The 16,454-nt window shown below is 35.1% G+C and overlaps 1 protein-coding gene across 1 annotated transcript; it reads left to right on the top strand.

Moving 5' to 3' along the window:
* Positions 1-1,309: 1,309 nt before the first annotated feature.
* On the top strand, positions 1,310-15,661 carry LOC113867059 (AUGMIN subunit 6). The gene is made up of 13 exons (XM_027502013.1): positions 1,310-1,870; positions 1,956-2,012; positions 2,122-2,216; positions 3,059-3,209; positions 3,582-3,707; positions 3,853-4,009; positions 4,413-4,473; positions 4,557-4,824; positions 6,905-7,030; positions 12,938-13,096; positions 13,206-13,452; positions 13,826-14,299; positions 14,926-15,661. Exons 1-13 carry the CDS (start codon positions 1,655-1,657, stop codon positions 14,964-14,966), a joined length of 2,178 nt encoding a protein of 725 aa, XP_027357814.1. The 5' UTR covers positions 1,310-1,654; the 3' UTR covers positions 14,967-15,661.
* The last annotated feature ends 793 nt before the right edge of the window (positions 15,662-16,454 follow it).

The following is a 16,454-nucleotide window of genomic DNA, read 5'->3' as shown; positions in this document are numbered from 1 at the left end:
TTTCTTGAAGTTTTGCGATAAAATCAGCACAAGTCAAAAAAGAAAAAGAAAAAAATAAATCGTAACTTTGAAGTAACATGCAAACACTTCACCTTTTATTGAAGTGATGGTTTCGATTACTTTCTGCTCAGATTCTCAATTGCTTGAAGAATTGAACTTCTAATTTTGACACAGCAAAATAGCATCAGCAACGCCTCACCCACGTAAGAATTCATCTCAATCTCATCTTAAGACACAAATTTAGTATAGCTATGAACTTTGTTTTTATTTGATCCTTGCGTAAGTTTAATTTGTTTAATTATAAGACAAAAATTGTAAATGGACAAGTTTGATTTCTTACAAGTTACCATACACCATGTGCCTTTTCCATTCTCTTAAGTCTTAATCCCTCTCCTCTTCCTAGTGTAGGGCCTATATAAAATGAGTATTTTTTAACCAAAAAAAACATTTGTCTAATTTTTTTTCCATTTATATAGTAAATCAAAATCAAATGATTAGTAAGTTCTTACTTTTATGTCAATATTAATAATGGTAATTAGTTTTCCTCGTTTAAGATGTTCATTATTACTTTCTTATTATTTTGTTTCTTTTAAACTTACATGTAACATTACATATCATAGGTTGAAGGATGTAAATTGATTTTTTTTTTCATCTATTTCAGAGACTTAAAATTTGTAAACTCTTCCCTAAATGATTAAAATATTATTTTCCTAACCATATTTTTGTAACTTATAGTCAAATTCATGTTCATACTTTGAAGTTAATTTGATATAAAAAATGTATTATGACATTGTAGTTACCTATACTCAATTGACTAATTATGCATAAATAAATTCTTATCTTTTATGATTTAAGTATGTTTTTAATTTTTGCATTTTAACAATTTTTTTCAGTTTCTTTGAATATTTTTATTAAAAGATTATCACATTTCAATCTTTGATCAATTTTTGAATAAACTATATTAATAAAAAGGATAAAATTATTAAAATATAAAAACAAAAAACACATTTAAATTTTGTATTCAAATATTTATATATAGAGAGAATATTTCTTTTGTTCAAATTCGAGGCCATAGTCTTACTATAATTTATTCTATTTTTTTATTAAAACATTTTAACTAAATTAAAAGTAGTTAATGTATTAATTTTAAAAAAATTAAGATATTCATATAAAAAATTTAAAAAACTCAACAATAAAAGATAAATATATAAAAAATAACAAATACTCTTAAAATTTTATAAAATAATTTATATTAAAAATAATAAAATATTTAGAAGATTCATATAAGATAGACTGAAGAGGACCAAGCAAGCACGACAATAGACTCACCTCCCTAACCCCAAAACGACAACACGTGTGACAATAGAAACGGGCCGGCAGCGAACGACAGCGTCGTGCCTTTCCCGAAGCGGTGGTGGCCTCCAAAATCCAAAGTTTCCAAAATTCCAAACGAACCCCTTCTTTTCAAATTTCGGTCCCGTTTCGAAATTTCGTACTAATACAAGGATCTCCAAGAAAAGGAAAAAAATCAAAAAGAAAAACACAACACATCCAGGATCAGAGAGAAGGAGGAACCGAAACTCAGAACACAGAAGAAGAAGAACATAGAGAGAGAGAGAGAGAGACAGAGAGAGACGGAGAGAGACAGAGGGTGATGACGATGGACAGAGAGAAGGAGAGAGAGATAGAGCTAGAGAGTGCAATGTACACGAATTGCTTGTTATTAGGTTTGGATCCGGCGATTATCGGAGTCGGAGCATCCAATGCAACTCCTCGGGTCGGACTCTTCCGTCATTCGAACCCTAAATTAGGGGAACAGCTTCTCTATTTCATCCTCTCTTCCCTCAGAGGACCAATTCAATCTGCTAAGGTATCGCAATCCACTCTTATAATCCCTTATTTCCATTCCTTTTATGATCTCTCGCTCTAACCCTCATTATTGTTCGATCTTTCAGGATTTCGATAAGGTTTGGCCAATTTTCGATTCCGCGCAATCGCGTGATTTTCGTAAGGTGATTTCTCTTTTTTATTTTATTTTAATTTTTTTGAAAAATAATTTGGCGTGAATTTGAATGGATGTGTTTGAATGATTTTGGATGGTGCTGGAACGTGGTTCTATAGGTTGTGCAAGGGATTATTAGCGAGCTTGAGTCGCAGGGCGCGCTTCCCAGGAGCAATTCCAGAGTTTCTTCACTTGCTACGTGCTGTGGACCTAGGTTGGTACATTCACATGTAGTTGATTGCACAGTGTTTTTTTTTATTTGTGCTTGTGTGTAGTTGGTTGTCTGATCCCCACGAGTAGATGAACACTTATGGGTAAAATGGATTTAATTTTAAGGGTTTGTTTTTCTAGTTTGTTATTAGGTAAACTGATGCGTTTTTGGTGGCTAGAGTGAGGTGCTTTTATAGTTAATGAATAGATATTGACAAAGTCAGTGATGTCATGGACTATTGGTAATCTACTGTAACTTGAAAGAGTTATTTAAAAAACTTCTGAACTAAGGAAACTAGTTGGAGGTATTGTGTAAGTGGAGGTTTTACCTTTGTCAACGTTGCTTTATGATAATGCTGGTGGGTAAGGAGCTGACAAGAGCATAAGCTAAGTGTTGTAGAGATGAGGATGTTGCGGTGGATGAGTGAATATACAACATAAGTTCAGGAGTGGGTGAATTTGAGAGAAGGTAAGGAACTAAGGATTGAGAAAAAGATGGTAGAATCCTGCCTAAAGTCGTTTGGTCATGTAGAAGAATGGTTACAGAAACCATAGTGAGAAAAATTAGTCAGACAGAGGATGGCCCAATTATTACAGGTAGAGAGATGCCTAGAAAAACTGTGAGTGAAACTTGAAAAGGACATAGATCTAAATGGCCTTTTTAAAGATGTGGTTTTGACTATTTGATCCTTAGAGAGGAGACACTGCGGCCAAGTGGGAAAAGGCTTTCGTTGCTATGTTGTTATAATAGTCTTATATGCTAAGATGGTAATGGGAGCTCACTGTTAGTGTTTGGATTCTGTTAAAGACAGTTCTAAAGTTATTTAAATGTACATGTTGATGTAGGTTTGTTGAGCTTCTATGGCAACTTTCACTGCATGCTTTACGAGAGGTTCATCGACGGACATTTACTGCTGACATATCTTCTAACCCATTGCCTGCGCCATTGACTGATGTAGCATTCTCACATGCCGCTACTCTACTTCCTGTTACAAAGGTATTAGTGAAACTCCATACAAAGTTTTGGAAAGGATGAATTGACTGTCATTGTGTGCTTATGTGACTGTAATTGCTACAATTATGACTAGTTTGACATGTTTGCTGTAGAATGAAACATTGTCATTCCAAATATTTACAAAAGACTGTTGTCCTTTTGGTGTAACTGTTCTTGAATCTGATGTCCTTTAAAGTGCCAAAAGAATACCAATATTACTCTTTGTCTGTTTCCTTTGAATTCTGTAATTCATTGTCTTTTGCTCATACTGAAAAAAATGTTATATATATATATTATTATTTTTTTCCTTGTGTTCTTATGTCGATAATGTTACTTGGTCTTAATTAATGCAATTGAGTCTTTGGTCTTAAACAGGCAAGAATAGCCCTTGAAAGAAGAAAATTTCTGAAAAATGCAGAAATGGCTGTACAACGGCAAGCTATGTGGTCGAATTTGGCTCATGAAATGACTGCTGAATTTCGTGGCTTATGCGCTGAAGAGGTATATAATATAATATCTATAAGTGAAGGCTGTGTACAAAATATTGCATAGACATGTTCTTATAGTACATACCTCCTCTTCCCATCAAGAGAATTCCTTATTGATTTGTCTTTTAAGCAATTATAATGAGAAACCTGAATTTCAGGCTTATTTGCAACAAGAGCTGGAAAAACTCCATGACTTGAGGAATAAAGTGAAGCTGGAAGGAGAGCTCTGGGATGATCTCGTATCCAGTTCAAGTCAGAATTCCCATTTAGTATCAAAGGCTACACGCCTTTGGGAGTCTTTATTAGCTCGTAAAAGTAAGTGCAAAGGTTAATACTTTGCTTAGTCTTTGCATTTGTCTAATTGTTGGGGATATATTTTTACAATTGTATTCCTGTATTAATAAATTGAATAATAATAAATTTTTTCTTTCCTCATTATAGTCTAGCCTGCTCATGCCATTTGTCTGTGGTATAGCTGGGCAGAATTGCAGGCTTTCAATTTTTTTCCCTTTATCATTTATGATATGCCCCTTATGTTTTTGTTCCTAATGTGCGATGGTGATAAACCATTGGTATTGGAATCCTTTCACTTAAGGATATTAAGGTTCCACACTTTATCTCCCTACCACCTACAATTCTCATTTTTCTTTTCTTTTGTTTTTTTTTAAACTATTATATAAAAAAGATTAGCTGATAATGAATTGAGTTTTATGTACAGGTCAACATGAAGTTCTTGCATCTGGCCCTATTGAGGACTTGATAGCTCATCGAGAGCATAGGTAATGTAGTGATGTAGCTTGCCTTGCCTTTCCAATACCTTTAGACCAAATTTACTGCTTACTTGTTGATACAAAAATTGCAGGTATCGAATCTCTGGATCATCTTTGCTTGCGGCAATGGACCAGAGTTCTCAGGCTCCTTATTCAGATATATTATCTGGTCAGCCTGGGGATTTGCCTTCAATGCAAGTGGATAGCACAGAAGAGAATGATGGCTCACATTTTAGCAATGAGACATTGACTAGAGTGGATGACAGAACTGGGAGAGTCCACCAAACTGTTGACGTAGCAGAGGTTATACGGCGATGGACCCATGCCTTGCAACGTATCCACAAACAATCACTTCATCTGGTATGCTCTTCACAAGCTTTCCTTTATAGATGGTACCCTCTGCTCTTATGGTTCCTTTCTTTCATTGTTGTATAGAGTTTATGGTTGCTAATGGCAGAAAACATTCAAACTGCCAAAGAAACATGTTACTTTTTAAAAAAATCAAATTTATTAAAATGAATACATGAAATGTGAACAAGATGTATTGATATCTTAATTCATGAAAAATCATCAGAAAACTGTAATAAATTTCAGCTGAAACAAAGAGATGCACGAAGAAAGTCGTCAACAACGAACTCTATTTTACCAATAGTTAACTAACATTTCCTCAATTCAGATTAGTGCTTAACTTGACTGTGGCTAAACATCCCACTTTCTCCACATTCACACTATTCAGTCATTCTCTTAATAATTTTCAAATTGAGCTAAGCTGAGGCTTGAGCATTGTTTTTCTCGGTAAGACAAGGGTTCAATTTGAATTTGGTATTTTCTTGTTGAAGCCAAATCTGAACCCTGAAGCTGAGATTATTTTGGGTGTGTTAAATTGAATGAAATGAATCAATAAAACCACCCTGTTTACCCCCCCTCCCCCTCAGCATTATATTTTTTTTTGCTGATATGATACCTAAATGATCCTTAAAATGTCAAGCCCAGTGGTTGACTGAAAAAAATGGGGTAATCTTGTGGATTCCATTGTAGTACTAAAATTGTTGGCTGCCGTAGTCATGGTGGACACTGATGCTACCTGCCAGCCTGAAGACCCTGTATCATGCAGGTTTTAAGGCAGGGAATCAGGGATCCTCTTCACTGCTGTGCGTGTCATTCTACCATGGTGGATGACAACGGTTTTTGTATCCTGTCTGTTTTCTCTATATTTTGGTTCTTCCAGAGAAGAGAGAGTTAGGTTTAAATGTCTTGAGTTTAAAGTACTTCATCACATCTTGCTAATTGCCGCTATGTGTATTTTAAGAAACACTGTTACTGCATGCATACATTTATTTATTAATTTAAGTTGAGGCTTGACTCTTGAGGGTTTCATAAACTGCTTTTATGAGCAGTAAATCACTAGGTAATTTGAACTTTCTGAGTATGACTCCAAAACAAAAAACAGAACTTCTACAACTAAAATCAGATTAACATCTAGCTCTTCATAGTTGTATACTACTTTTCTTTTACATTTTTTTCCAGTTAACCTCTGAATATTTTGATACTGTGATATGTTTTGTTTGATAAATTAGATATCAACTTCATTTGATGAAATTTATTGATGTTACTTATGATCATTGTCTGTGTCTGACACCTCTATATGTACCTACCTATATCCTACAAGTTTTGCATTAACCAAGTGGCTTTATTTTTGGGATAAGAAGCCAAACAGCTTTGGCTATGTTCTTTGTTAAATATCTTCATTGATATTTGTAAATTCTTGGGTGCTGATCTTATATTATCAGTTAGCAATCTAGTATTTTACTTTGGTGAATGTTATATTTTGGTAATAATACAGACCTAGAGTAGAATTATAAAGCTATAAAATCATGATAAACTTCTTTTCTTTGCATGAGTTTGGTTTATGTTGAGTTATTCCTTGATATGATTTTGTAATAAAATCTGCATCAGAATCAGGTTGTAATCAAATCTGATTACTGCTCAGATTATAGCAAATTAGGTTTTTTTTTTTATTATTATGGATTCTATTCCTTATTTACAGCAGATTGGTTTACTTTTTAAAGACCAACTCTGCCTTTAAATTAGTACTTGTATTGCATGATTCAATCATCGAAGAATAATAAAATTATCTTTTCTGTTCTAGGTTAATAAGTGTGTTTGCCCCATTTTTAATGCATTTTAATACTGTATAATTGATGCCTGTTGTTTATAGTCCAAACTTTTGATAATTGACTTTTGTTGCTCCAAATACTTAGTGATTAAGTTTATTGATGCAATTATGTTTTAATTCTAATTTCTCTGCAATCATGCTTATTTTTATTATATTTTATTGAGAATCATAATGCGTAGTAGCAGTAAGTTGATTCATGTCATACGAATTATTCTCTCTTTTACATTACGTGTAGAAACTTCTAACCTTTACTATAATCTATAGGCAAAAGCTAATGATGGAGAAGGTCCAGATATATTGCGCAGTGCACAGGAAGGGGGTTCTAGTGGTCATGCCGAGTCATTAGCAGCAACCCTTGCTGAGCATCAGCAACATTTGGCTAGCTTCCAGGTAATGCAGTAATACATGTTTTAAAATGTGCAAGATTCCACCAAGATAGAAGTGCTTCCAAAGCTTCATTTTAGATATACCTTATGCTTTAAGGCCAAATGAAAAATAATGTCCTTCATGATTTTTGACTCTACTCAGTTGATTGACCTTTCTGGAACTTATTTTATGCAGAATGTTAGTATGTTACCATGATTTACTGGAAATTTTACTTTGCTTGGGGAGAATTGTTTGAGAGTGGGCAAATATTTCTGTTTTGAGATCTTTTTAGCACAGTAGTCGATAGCAGCAATAGCGGTTGCTATTGCGGAGGAGCGGAGTGGAGCAGCTCCTTGCTGCGAATCCAGGTTCATTGCATCGCGTTTCCTGTAGCAGCTGTCATGCTGGGAGCCTGGGAACAGTGTAAATTGCAGCCATCGCAGCCCCTATATCACACAGGGAAAAAAGTCAAGTTTTCCCTCTTTTTCTGAATGTTGGAATGCTTTTAAGGAGGCAATTTTGGGATTTCAACCCCCCCTTTTATGTTGCTGTTATCCGTGCTTCTCCTGTCTTTGACAAATCAAATCAAACCCTCGTGATTTCGCTTCGTCCTCCTGCTTGATTGCCTTGTCCTTCTCCTTTGTCCTCCATCTCTGACATTGTTTTCTGGTGCAAGTCACCATTTCTGTCCAAGTTCCAGTCGTCTTCTTTATCTCCAGCAAAACCCAAACTATTTCTAACATGATCCAGACATTTTTTGGTGAGACCAGATGCATTAGAGTTTTTTTCAGTGATTGACCACTCTAATTTCTATTTTGATTTTCTTCTATGTTCTATTCTGTTTTTCTTCTTTGAACCAAAATTTGAATATCTGAAACAGAGACTTAAATTTGTTTGGTTCCTTTATTTTGTTGTTATTGACATTTGACTTGTGTTCAATGTTATCAATGGCGGATGGCGGCGGGAAACTCAAAAAACTGCCATAAAGTTATGGCGGCCGCCGTGGCGGGTTATGGCAGATATAATAAAATATATAAAAAAATACTATAGGTCACAGAAAATAATAGAAAATAATTAACTCAAAATATATGTAACATAACCTCCAATCTAAAGTATAATTCAATACAAAATATACAATTATCAAATGTCAAGTTAACAATAAAAATAAAGATTATCAATTTAGTCCTCTTCTTCAACTCTAACGTAATCATCCACTTTTTTATCCACCAAGGCATATCCCTCCTCCTCTTCTCCTTCAGACTGTGGAAGATTAAATTTTAATTCATCTTCTGTTTCTTCCAACATCTCTTCATTTTCTAATTCTTTATCATCATCTTCAAGAACTATTTTCTCTTTTCCTTTTGCTGTTGAACATGCCTTGATCTTGGAAACTTTTGCAGCTTTGATAGTGATTCTACTTGATGAACTCTATGTTGTAGGCTCTCCAATTCCAGAAGCTTCATAAACAGTCGCCCAATTTAAAGTGTTATCACCATAAAAAATTAAGTCATTTCTAGCATCCTCATCTAGAGCATCATCATCTATTTCTCCAACCAACCACTCATTACACTCATCAATATCATTGAGTGTAATTGGATCAATTACATCTTTAAGATTGTAACGTTCTTTGAGTTGTTGGTTGTATTTCACATAAACTAAGTCATGTAATTTTTTGTGATCAAGCCTATTTTTCTTCTTTGAATGAATCTGCAACGTGAGCTTAATTATAAGAATATTAATTAGTTTCTTTCTAAGTTCTAAAAGAAAGTAGTAGGCTCGAGAAATAAGAAATTACTTGCTCAAAAACACTTCAGTTGCGTTCACATCCGGATGCACTACATGTTATGAAGCACGGGTACTCCAATTTTGTCAAAGTACCGGTACGGGGTACGAGTACGGGTACGCCTGGGTACGTACCCAAAAGATTTTGCAAACAAAAAAAATGGATACGTTGGTGGGTACGTGGGGTACATTAATGGGTACGAGAAAGGGAAATTTTTTGCAAAAAACCAGTTAAGGTTAGGTTTTATTTTGGGCCCAAAATCAACCCGACTTTCTCCCAACGTTTTTGCAGTTCACCCTCCACTTTCAGCCTCCAAACCGTGCTTCCCAACTTTTGCAAAACTCCTCCCATCCTCCATCAATCTTCCAACTTCAAGCTCCTCCATCATCTTCAACCTACAACAACTCTTCAATCCAACATCCAGCGTACAACATCCAAGTATCCAACACATCCAGCAGCTGCAGCAGCGGTGTTCAGGGCGGCATCCAGCGACGGCGGCGGCAGCGGCGTCCAGTAGCTCGGTAGCGTGTCCAAATATATCATATGTTAAAATTTGTGTTGTAAGATTTTTTATCTGTGGATAAATATATGCTTTTTTTATGTTATATAATATATATGTTAAAATTTGTGTGCTTTTATTTTATATATAATTTTTTATATTTTTTTAATCGACGTACCCGTACCTTACTTTTTCAAAAATGCCGTATCCCGTATCCGTACCCGGTACCAGTACCGTACCCGTATCCATGCAACATAGACTACATGTCAAGCTCAAAATTTTGATAGCTAGTCTCTAAAGATGAAGTATAACCTTAAAATTGAAATATTGAAGAATTTGATGAATTACAGGGAGCAATGCTTTTTCTGTGATTTTGCAAAGTCGGATCCAAAGAGACCACCACCGCTCTTATAAATTGGTAATTCAAGTAATATGCTTTGTTGCACATCTCGATTTGGCATCAACCTCTTGATACAATCATACAAACCATTTGTAACTTTCAAATCAAATTCAATTTGAGGGTTGTCATAGTAAAATTCTAGGTTTAAAATGTAACCAGCTGCATGTAATGGACGGTAAAGATGACAAGTCCATCTGTTACCAATGATTGCAAACACATCTTTGTATTTACTTTCATTATTTTTGAATGACTTTATAATAGCTTCTTTACTTTTTTCCATTGCTTCATAAATATACCCCATAGCTGGTCTTCTTTTCCTATCAACCAAACATAACACTCAGACAAGAGGAGCCATGATTTTCAAAGTATACACCACATTATTCCAAAATACAGGATTTAATAAAATTTTGGTTGCTTGCTTCCCTTTAGCTTCCTTTGATCACTTGTTTTTACACCATTCCTCAGAAGTAAACATCTTTTTAAGATTTGCTTTTTCTTGGTGAAGCCTTTCTAATGATAGAAAAGAAGTTGCAAATCGAGTAACTGCATGTCTTACCAATTCCCTCTTGTTTGTAAAATTTTTCAACAAACTCAAGGCACTTGAATAACTGTAGATAAAGCCAACAACCGATATTCCCCTTTGAATTGTCTTCTTTATCAAAGGAAGCTTTCCAATATCTTCAAGCATAAGATCTATGCAATGAGCTGCACGAGGAGTCCAATAAAGATGTTGTCTTTTCGCTTCCAACATCTTACCAGCTAAGACATAATTGCTTCCATTATCCGTTATCACTTGCACAACTCTATCTTCTCCAATCTTTTCCACAAAAGCATCAAGCATCTCAAATAATTTTTCACCGGTCTTCACAAAATTAGATCCATCAATAGACCTCACAAACATAGTACCAGCAGAAGAGTTGACTAAAAAATTAATCAAGCATCTTTGCTTTCGATCAGTCCATGCATCTAATATGATGGAACAGCCATGTTTGTTCCATTGCTCCTTATGATCTTTCACGAGGGAATCAGTATATTCTAGCTCTTTCTTTAGAAGTGAAATTCGAATATCATGATAACTTGAAGTTGGTAAATTTGGACCGAAAGCACCAACAGCTGTAAGCATTTCTTGAAAGCTCTTCATTTTAATGAGGTTAAAGGAAAGACCAGCTTGATACCAAAATCGAGCTATGTATTGATGGACCTTTGTTTTGGTTTCTTTGTCACAAACTTCTCTTATATCTGCTTGTCTCAATTTTAACTTTTTCCTTTTCAAAATTGCATTTTTTGGCTTTCTACAAAACAAATCCATTGGCCCTTTCTGATTACCCATGGCAATAGTATGTTTGGGTATCCTCCTCATCCTCACTTTCATCATAGCATATACTTTCAAAGCTTCTCACGTTTGGCATTTCAAAGTTGTTTTGACTCTTTTTATCCTTTTGATATGCCTCAATCTCTTTTCTAACTTCTTCAGGACACTTGGGACAAGCTCTCACGTTACCTTTCCTTTCAATCAAATGTTGTTTCACTCTAGTGATTTCAGCACTCATAACTTTTCCATAAAAGTTACATACAATGTTGTTTGTATTACCCTCTTTCAACGAATGAGCGTATTTCCATCCCGGGTCGGATCGATTAGAAGCTCTTAATGACGAAGATTCTTGTTGAGCCATGTTAAGAGAAGCTGAAATAAAGATAATGGGCTTTTTTGAGGATAAACAGAGAAAAAATAGAAAGGTGGCAAAGGAAAAATTGAACCATGGAAAGAGAAAAACAGAAATGAAGAAATAAAAAAAAAAACTGCAACAGAGAGGGAAAAACAAAAAAAGATGTCAACCAGAAAAAAGGGGTCGCCGGAGATGGAGGTTCAGGTCGCCGGAAATGGAAGTTCAGGTCGCCGGAGATGGAGGAGATGTCGTGCCGGTGAACAGAACAGAGCGGAGTGGAGAAATAAGGGTAGATCTACTTCGGAGAAGACAGATCGGCGAACAGAAATAAAAAAAGATGATGTTTGAGAGAGGGATGATCGAGCGAAGATGGGAGACGATCAGAGAAATGGGAGATGAGAGATGAGGTAGAAGGGTTTGAGTGAAGGAGAAGTGAGACATACCTTAGTTATGCGCGGGTCAGCCTTGGACGGGTCAGCCTTAAACAGGTCGGGTTTGGGCCCAAATAATGAAAATCGCCATTTTTCACAAATTTTCACGCGAAACTGCCATTTAATGGAGGCGGTGTAACGGCAGGGTTGAAATCTGCCACCGCAAACCGCCATGGCGCCGCCAAACCCGCCATTTAATAACACTGCTTGTGTTATGTTCTCAAACTTCCACTTCTGATCATTAATTATGCATGTCTTTAATTTGGATATTAATCTTGTATTTTTCAGCATATATATATATATATATATATATTTATATTTGTAGCATAATTTATATTAGGCATATTTTCAAACTTCAGAATAGTGGCCATCTCGCTATCGGCTATGCTGCTATAGCATTTTTGGGTTTAGCCGCTTCGTGCTGCTATCTTGGATTGACTACTATGCTTTTTAGCATACAGTGTATGTACTAGGTATTAGATTTATGTAAATTTTTTTGCCAATTTTTTAATCAGTGTTGGCTTGTATCTTTTGGGTGCAATAATGTGAAAAATTAGGTAAGGCATCAGTATGTTAAAAATTGAGATAAGGAAAAATGAGTATGTTAAAAATTAAATGAGTAAGGCTTTTGAGTAGTTTTACCGAAATCTTGAAACAAAAATTGGAGAATGAAAGGTATATTAGCTTGCCAAAAATAGGGAAAGAAAATCAAGAGGTTTAAATAAAGTAAGATGCATCAAAGCTAATGAAGGAAAAGTTTTGGCTACACATCAAGATATCAAAGAGACATGAAGGAGATATTTTTACAAACTTTTGGATGATAGGCATGGATTAATTGATAATATAGAAGGTTTAGAAACTTAAGTAGAGGATAAAAACATGGCATGTATCATGTCTGACAGCACTGGCATTATATATAGAAAGCAAGAGTTTTTTATGCTATAGAAGAGATGCATTCCTTTTATCACCTAGCTGCTAATTCTATGCATAAATATTGATATACAATGTTTTGAATCTGTCTTTGCATTATCTCTTCCCATTTTTTGCAGTAGGAGTCGAATACCTTATATAGAGTTGACCCGTAATTGCTGTTCCTGTACTAGAAAGAATTCTCCCTAGGAATTTCACATTGTTGCATTTTCCATTTCCAGGTACTAATTAACCAACTCAAGGACGTTGCTCCAACCATACAGAAGTCCATATCTGAGTGTACAGAAAAGGTTAACTGCATAGCCTCCAATCTACCTCCAATGAATAGACATCATGGTCGGTCAACGTCACCTATCCAAACACAGAGTAGTGGGAGGATGGTATTCTACTATTTTAGTATAATGCAATTGCTGCTTCTTTTATGTCTTAATAACATATCTGATCTTACCTCTACTTTGAATATCACATTGATATTGAATCATTGATCAGGACAATAACATTGATGATGTTAATGAGGTGACTTCAAGAATATCTAATATTCAGCTTGACAAAGTTTCCATTAGTCCTCCAACTTTAAAGCTTCCTCAATTATTTAGCTTGACCCCATCTTCTGGAAAAGCTGGAAATGTGCAACGGCGGCATGGTAATGCACCTCAAACCAGCCAAACAGAGAACCTCCCAGATAGGAAGTCTTTGGATCCTCCTTCAAATAATGAAGTAGCAAGCTCAGCAGAAGGTATGTTTTGTCTTCTAAAGCTTTTGTCTAAATATTCTGTTAGAGCTATAAAATCACCCTGGAGCCTCCATCCGATAGCCCAGTTTTAGGAGAGTTGGTCCTTGACATGGCATCAAAGCCTCTATGACCAAGGGGTAAGGAGTTTGACCCTTGCCTTGCTGACCCCCATTCTTCATAATTCAATTAAATTTCAGCACTGTCCATTCTCTAGCCTAAAAGAATTCTTGCTTGAGCTTGGTTATTAAGAGATATAAAATCATTCTTGGGCAGGGCCCACCTAATAGCATAAGCTTTTATTGAAGCTTATGGTTTTCTTGTGGGGATTTCATCAATGGTTTAGAAACAAAGTGGCTGATAATGCTCTATTTTGTAGATAGTGACAGTTCCTATGTCCAGAATTTGAAGAGGTCAGTAAGAGAAGCAGCACTGTCATTACGGTCGTGCAATTCAGAGTCATCACGGGATAGTCAATCTGATGGAAGTTCGGAGCACTTCTTTGCCCCTCTTTCAGAAACTGGCTTTTCTCATTTAGATGCAGAAAAAAGGGCAGCTTCATTGAGGAGCAAAAGATTATTTGTATCCCAAATGGATGATTCCTTGCTCGAGAGTCATGCTTCTGGTGGGCATGGGGAGAGCAAGTTTGATGAATTTCCAGATATGTTGAATGATTTGGAAAGGCTTTCTGATTATGACAATGTAAATGGGTTTCTCTCTTATACTGGTTCTAATGCAACATCTGATGCACAGCGGTCAATTTTTGACTTTGAGGACGCACAGGATCAAGTCTTCTCACCACCTCTGTTAATGGACTCATCACTTTTGACAGATCCATTTGAAGACTTGCTGGGTACGTTGAATTTTTTTACGAACTGTTTTAGTTATAGTAATTAGGGTTTTGAGCTAATGAGTTTTAAATGCTTTGCTAACTTAAAATATAACAGTGCAATTGGGTTTTGAGGGGGGAGAAGGGGGACCGTTTTACTTCAGTATTTAGGATGAAGTCCATAGACCCATCCAGTGTTCTCAAGATGAGGGAATCCATTTTTTAAGTTTGTTTCTTTATTTACCCCTTTCTATAGGGTTGTCCTCTCCATCTTTTGCAGAAGAAATTACCTTTGCCTATTTTTTATTGAGTAGGATTAATAGACATTCTCCTGATGTGTACATTCAAGGGCTAAACAAGAATAAGAATATTGGGTGGACTAAAGCTATATTACTTTTGCATGACTTATAGTCTGATAAAATGGGATAGTGAGAGACGCAAAAGAACCTTAGATGAAGTTATTAAAAGAAACTTTTTAATAAATCAGATTTTTGAAAACTTGGTTTATGACTGATAAGACGTGGTTGTTGTCATTGTTTGATGTGTGGTGCCCCATTCATACATTTATACCAGAAGCTTCTAAACTTAGCAACTCTTTGCGACCTCTTACATGTTGGTTAATTGATGAGTTAGGAATTTTGTTGTTACAGCTCCCCTCTCAGAGACTGAAACAGCCATGATAGATCATTGAAATTTTTCTGGGCAACCTCCAAAACTTCATTGAAGAAACGGCATTATCAATGTGGTGGATTGCTATTCTTTTGTGGGGATACTTACTCCCTTCACCTTTTATAACACGAAACTTGTATGATTTATGTTGTTCTTGTTTGATATATTTTCACCATTCTATTTACTCTGCTAATGCCCTACTACCGGGAGGGAACCATGAATGGCCTGTGTTCTTCGTTGTTGAATGATGATTTACTTTGGAATGAAGATGCTAAAATCCAAAATGCAAGCTGGATTGGAGGGTGAGGTTGTCTTCAACCAACACTTGAATTTACCTTCACATTTTCATCCACTTGGGTAGACTGACATCCCAATGGGCCTGTTAAAAAAATTTGGTGGATATAACAAATGCGGTTCTGGGTTTTCTGCCGCAACTCTGCATCCCTCTGGCATTCGTTTTTAGTCAATCGTGATCTATCTTTGGATTGCAATTAATTTATGTATTTTTACAGTTGTGTATCATGATTTAGGTCTTGTATCTTGGCAATATCAGGAATGAAAACCCAGTTATTTTAATTTCAGTGACATACAGTGTACTTTTGTTTTGCTTTCTTTTCCTTTAAATATGGTTTTGTGATTTGCTATACTTTGTGCACATGCCGTATTAGTGGAATATGATTCTTTGATTTAATTTTACTTCATCATTTGTTTGTTTAGCATATAATAGAATTTACAAGTCCAAGAACTGCGATTAGATGGTTTTTTATTTGTTGACACGACAGGGTTAAGAGAGGGTCTAGGAATTTCACATTTTTGGAGCTGTTCATGTGGAAATTTAAAATAATTTTAATCGCTATATTAGTTCTATCCATCCTTACAATTTGTTGATTTTGCCCAGTCAGTTATTGTTAATGGGCTAAGGGTCTTTGGAGATGGGTTATTTGTTAATGGGCCTAAAATATTTTTTTTCTCTTACTGCATTCATTTCCATTGTTGATGGTATGATACCTTGAGGAGTTATAAAGTATGTAATGAATGATATTTCAAATATAAAGATTATTATAATCGTAATTTTCCATCAAATAGCATGACTGTAACTTACAATCACAACAGTATAAACCTATATATTGTATTTATAGTTTTTTTGGTTTAATGAAGTTTTATCTGATGTTTTTCTCTTTTTAGACATTATTTTAATTTATTGATTTATATAACTACATACAAAATTACGGGAGGTTAGTGTTTATCGAAAAGAATAAGTGGTGTTATATTATATTATTATTATTATATAAATCAAAGGAGGTTTGTATACGATAAAAAAGGAGGATATGCAAGACAAGATTAATGCTTTATTTGCACGAAGGATGAATTTTTTTTTAAAAAAGTAATAAAATAGGATGATGAGAAAACATAAAAAAGATGTAATATTTGGATGAGCAAAAATAAGAAATAAAGAAGTGAAAAAAATCTATTTATTTGTTTGAATGAATGAAAAGAGTGAAAAATATTG

The sequence above is a fragment of the Abrus precatorius genome, unplaced genomic scaffold, assembly GCF_003935025.1.
Source record: "Abrus precatorius isolate BTA unplaced genomic scaffold, Abrus_2018 Scaffold5, whole genome shotgun sequence".
In the NCBI taxonomy this organism is placed as follows: domain Eukaryota; kingdom Viridiplantae; phylum Streptophyta; class Magnoliopsida; order Fabales; family Fabaceae; genus Abrus; species Abrus precatorius.
This window is presented reverse-complemented; position numbering and strand designations above follow the sequence as displayed.

Bases quoted from the DNA above. Each gene is read 5' to 3' on its own strand.
- LOC113867059 (XM_027502013.1), top strand. From the start codon at position 1,655: ATGACGATGGACAGAGAGAAGGAGAGAGAGATAGAGCTAGAGAGTGCA. The intron at 3,708-3,852 runs GTATATAATATA...CCTGAATTTCAG, and splicing joins GTGGCTTATGCGCTGAAGAG to GCTTATTTGCAACAAGAGCT. The intron at 7,031-12,937 runs GTAATGCAGTAA...TTCCATTTCCAG, and splicing joins AACATTTGGCTAGCTTCCAG to GTACTAATTAACCAACTCAA.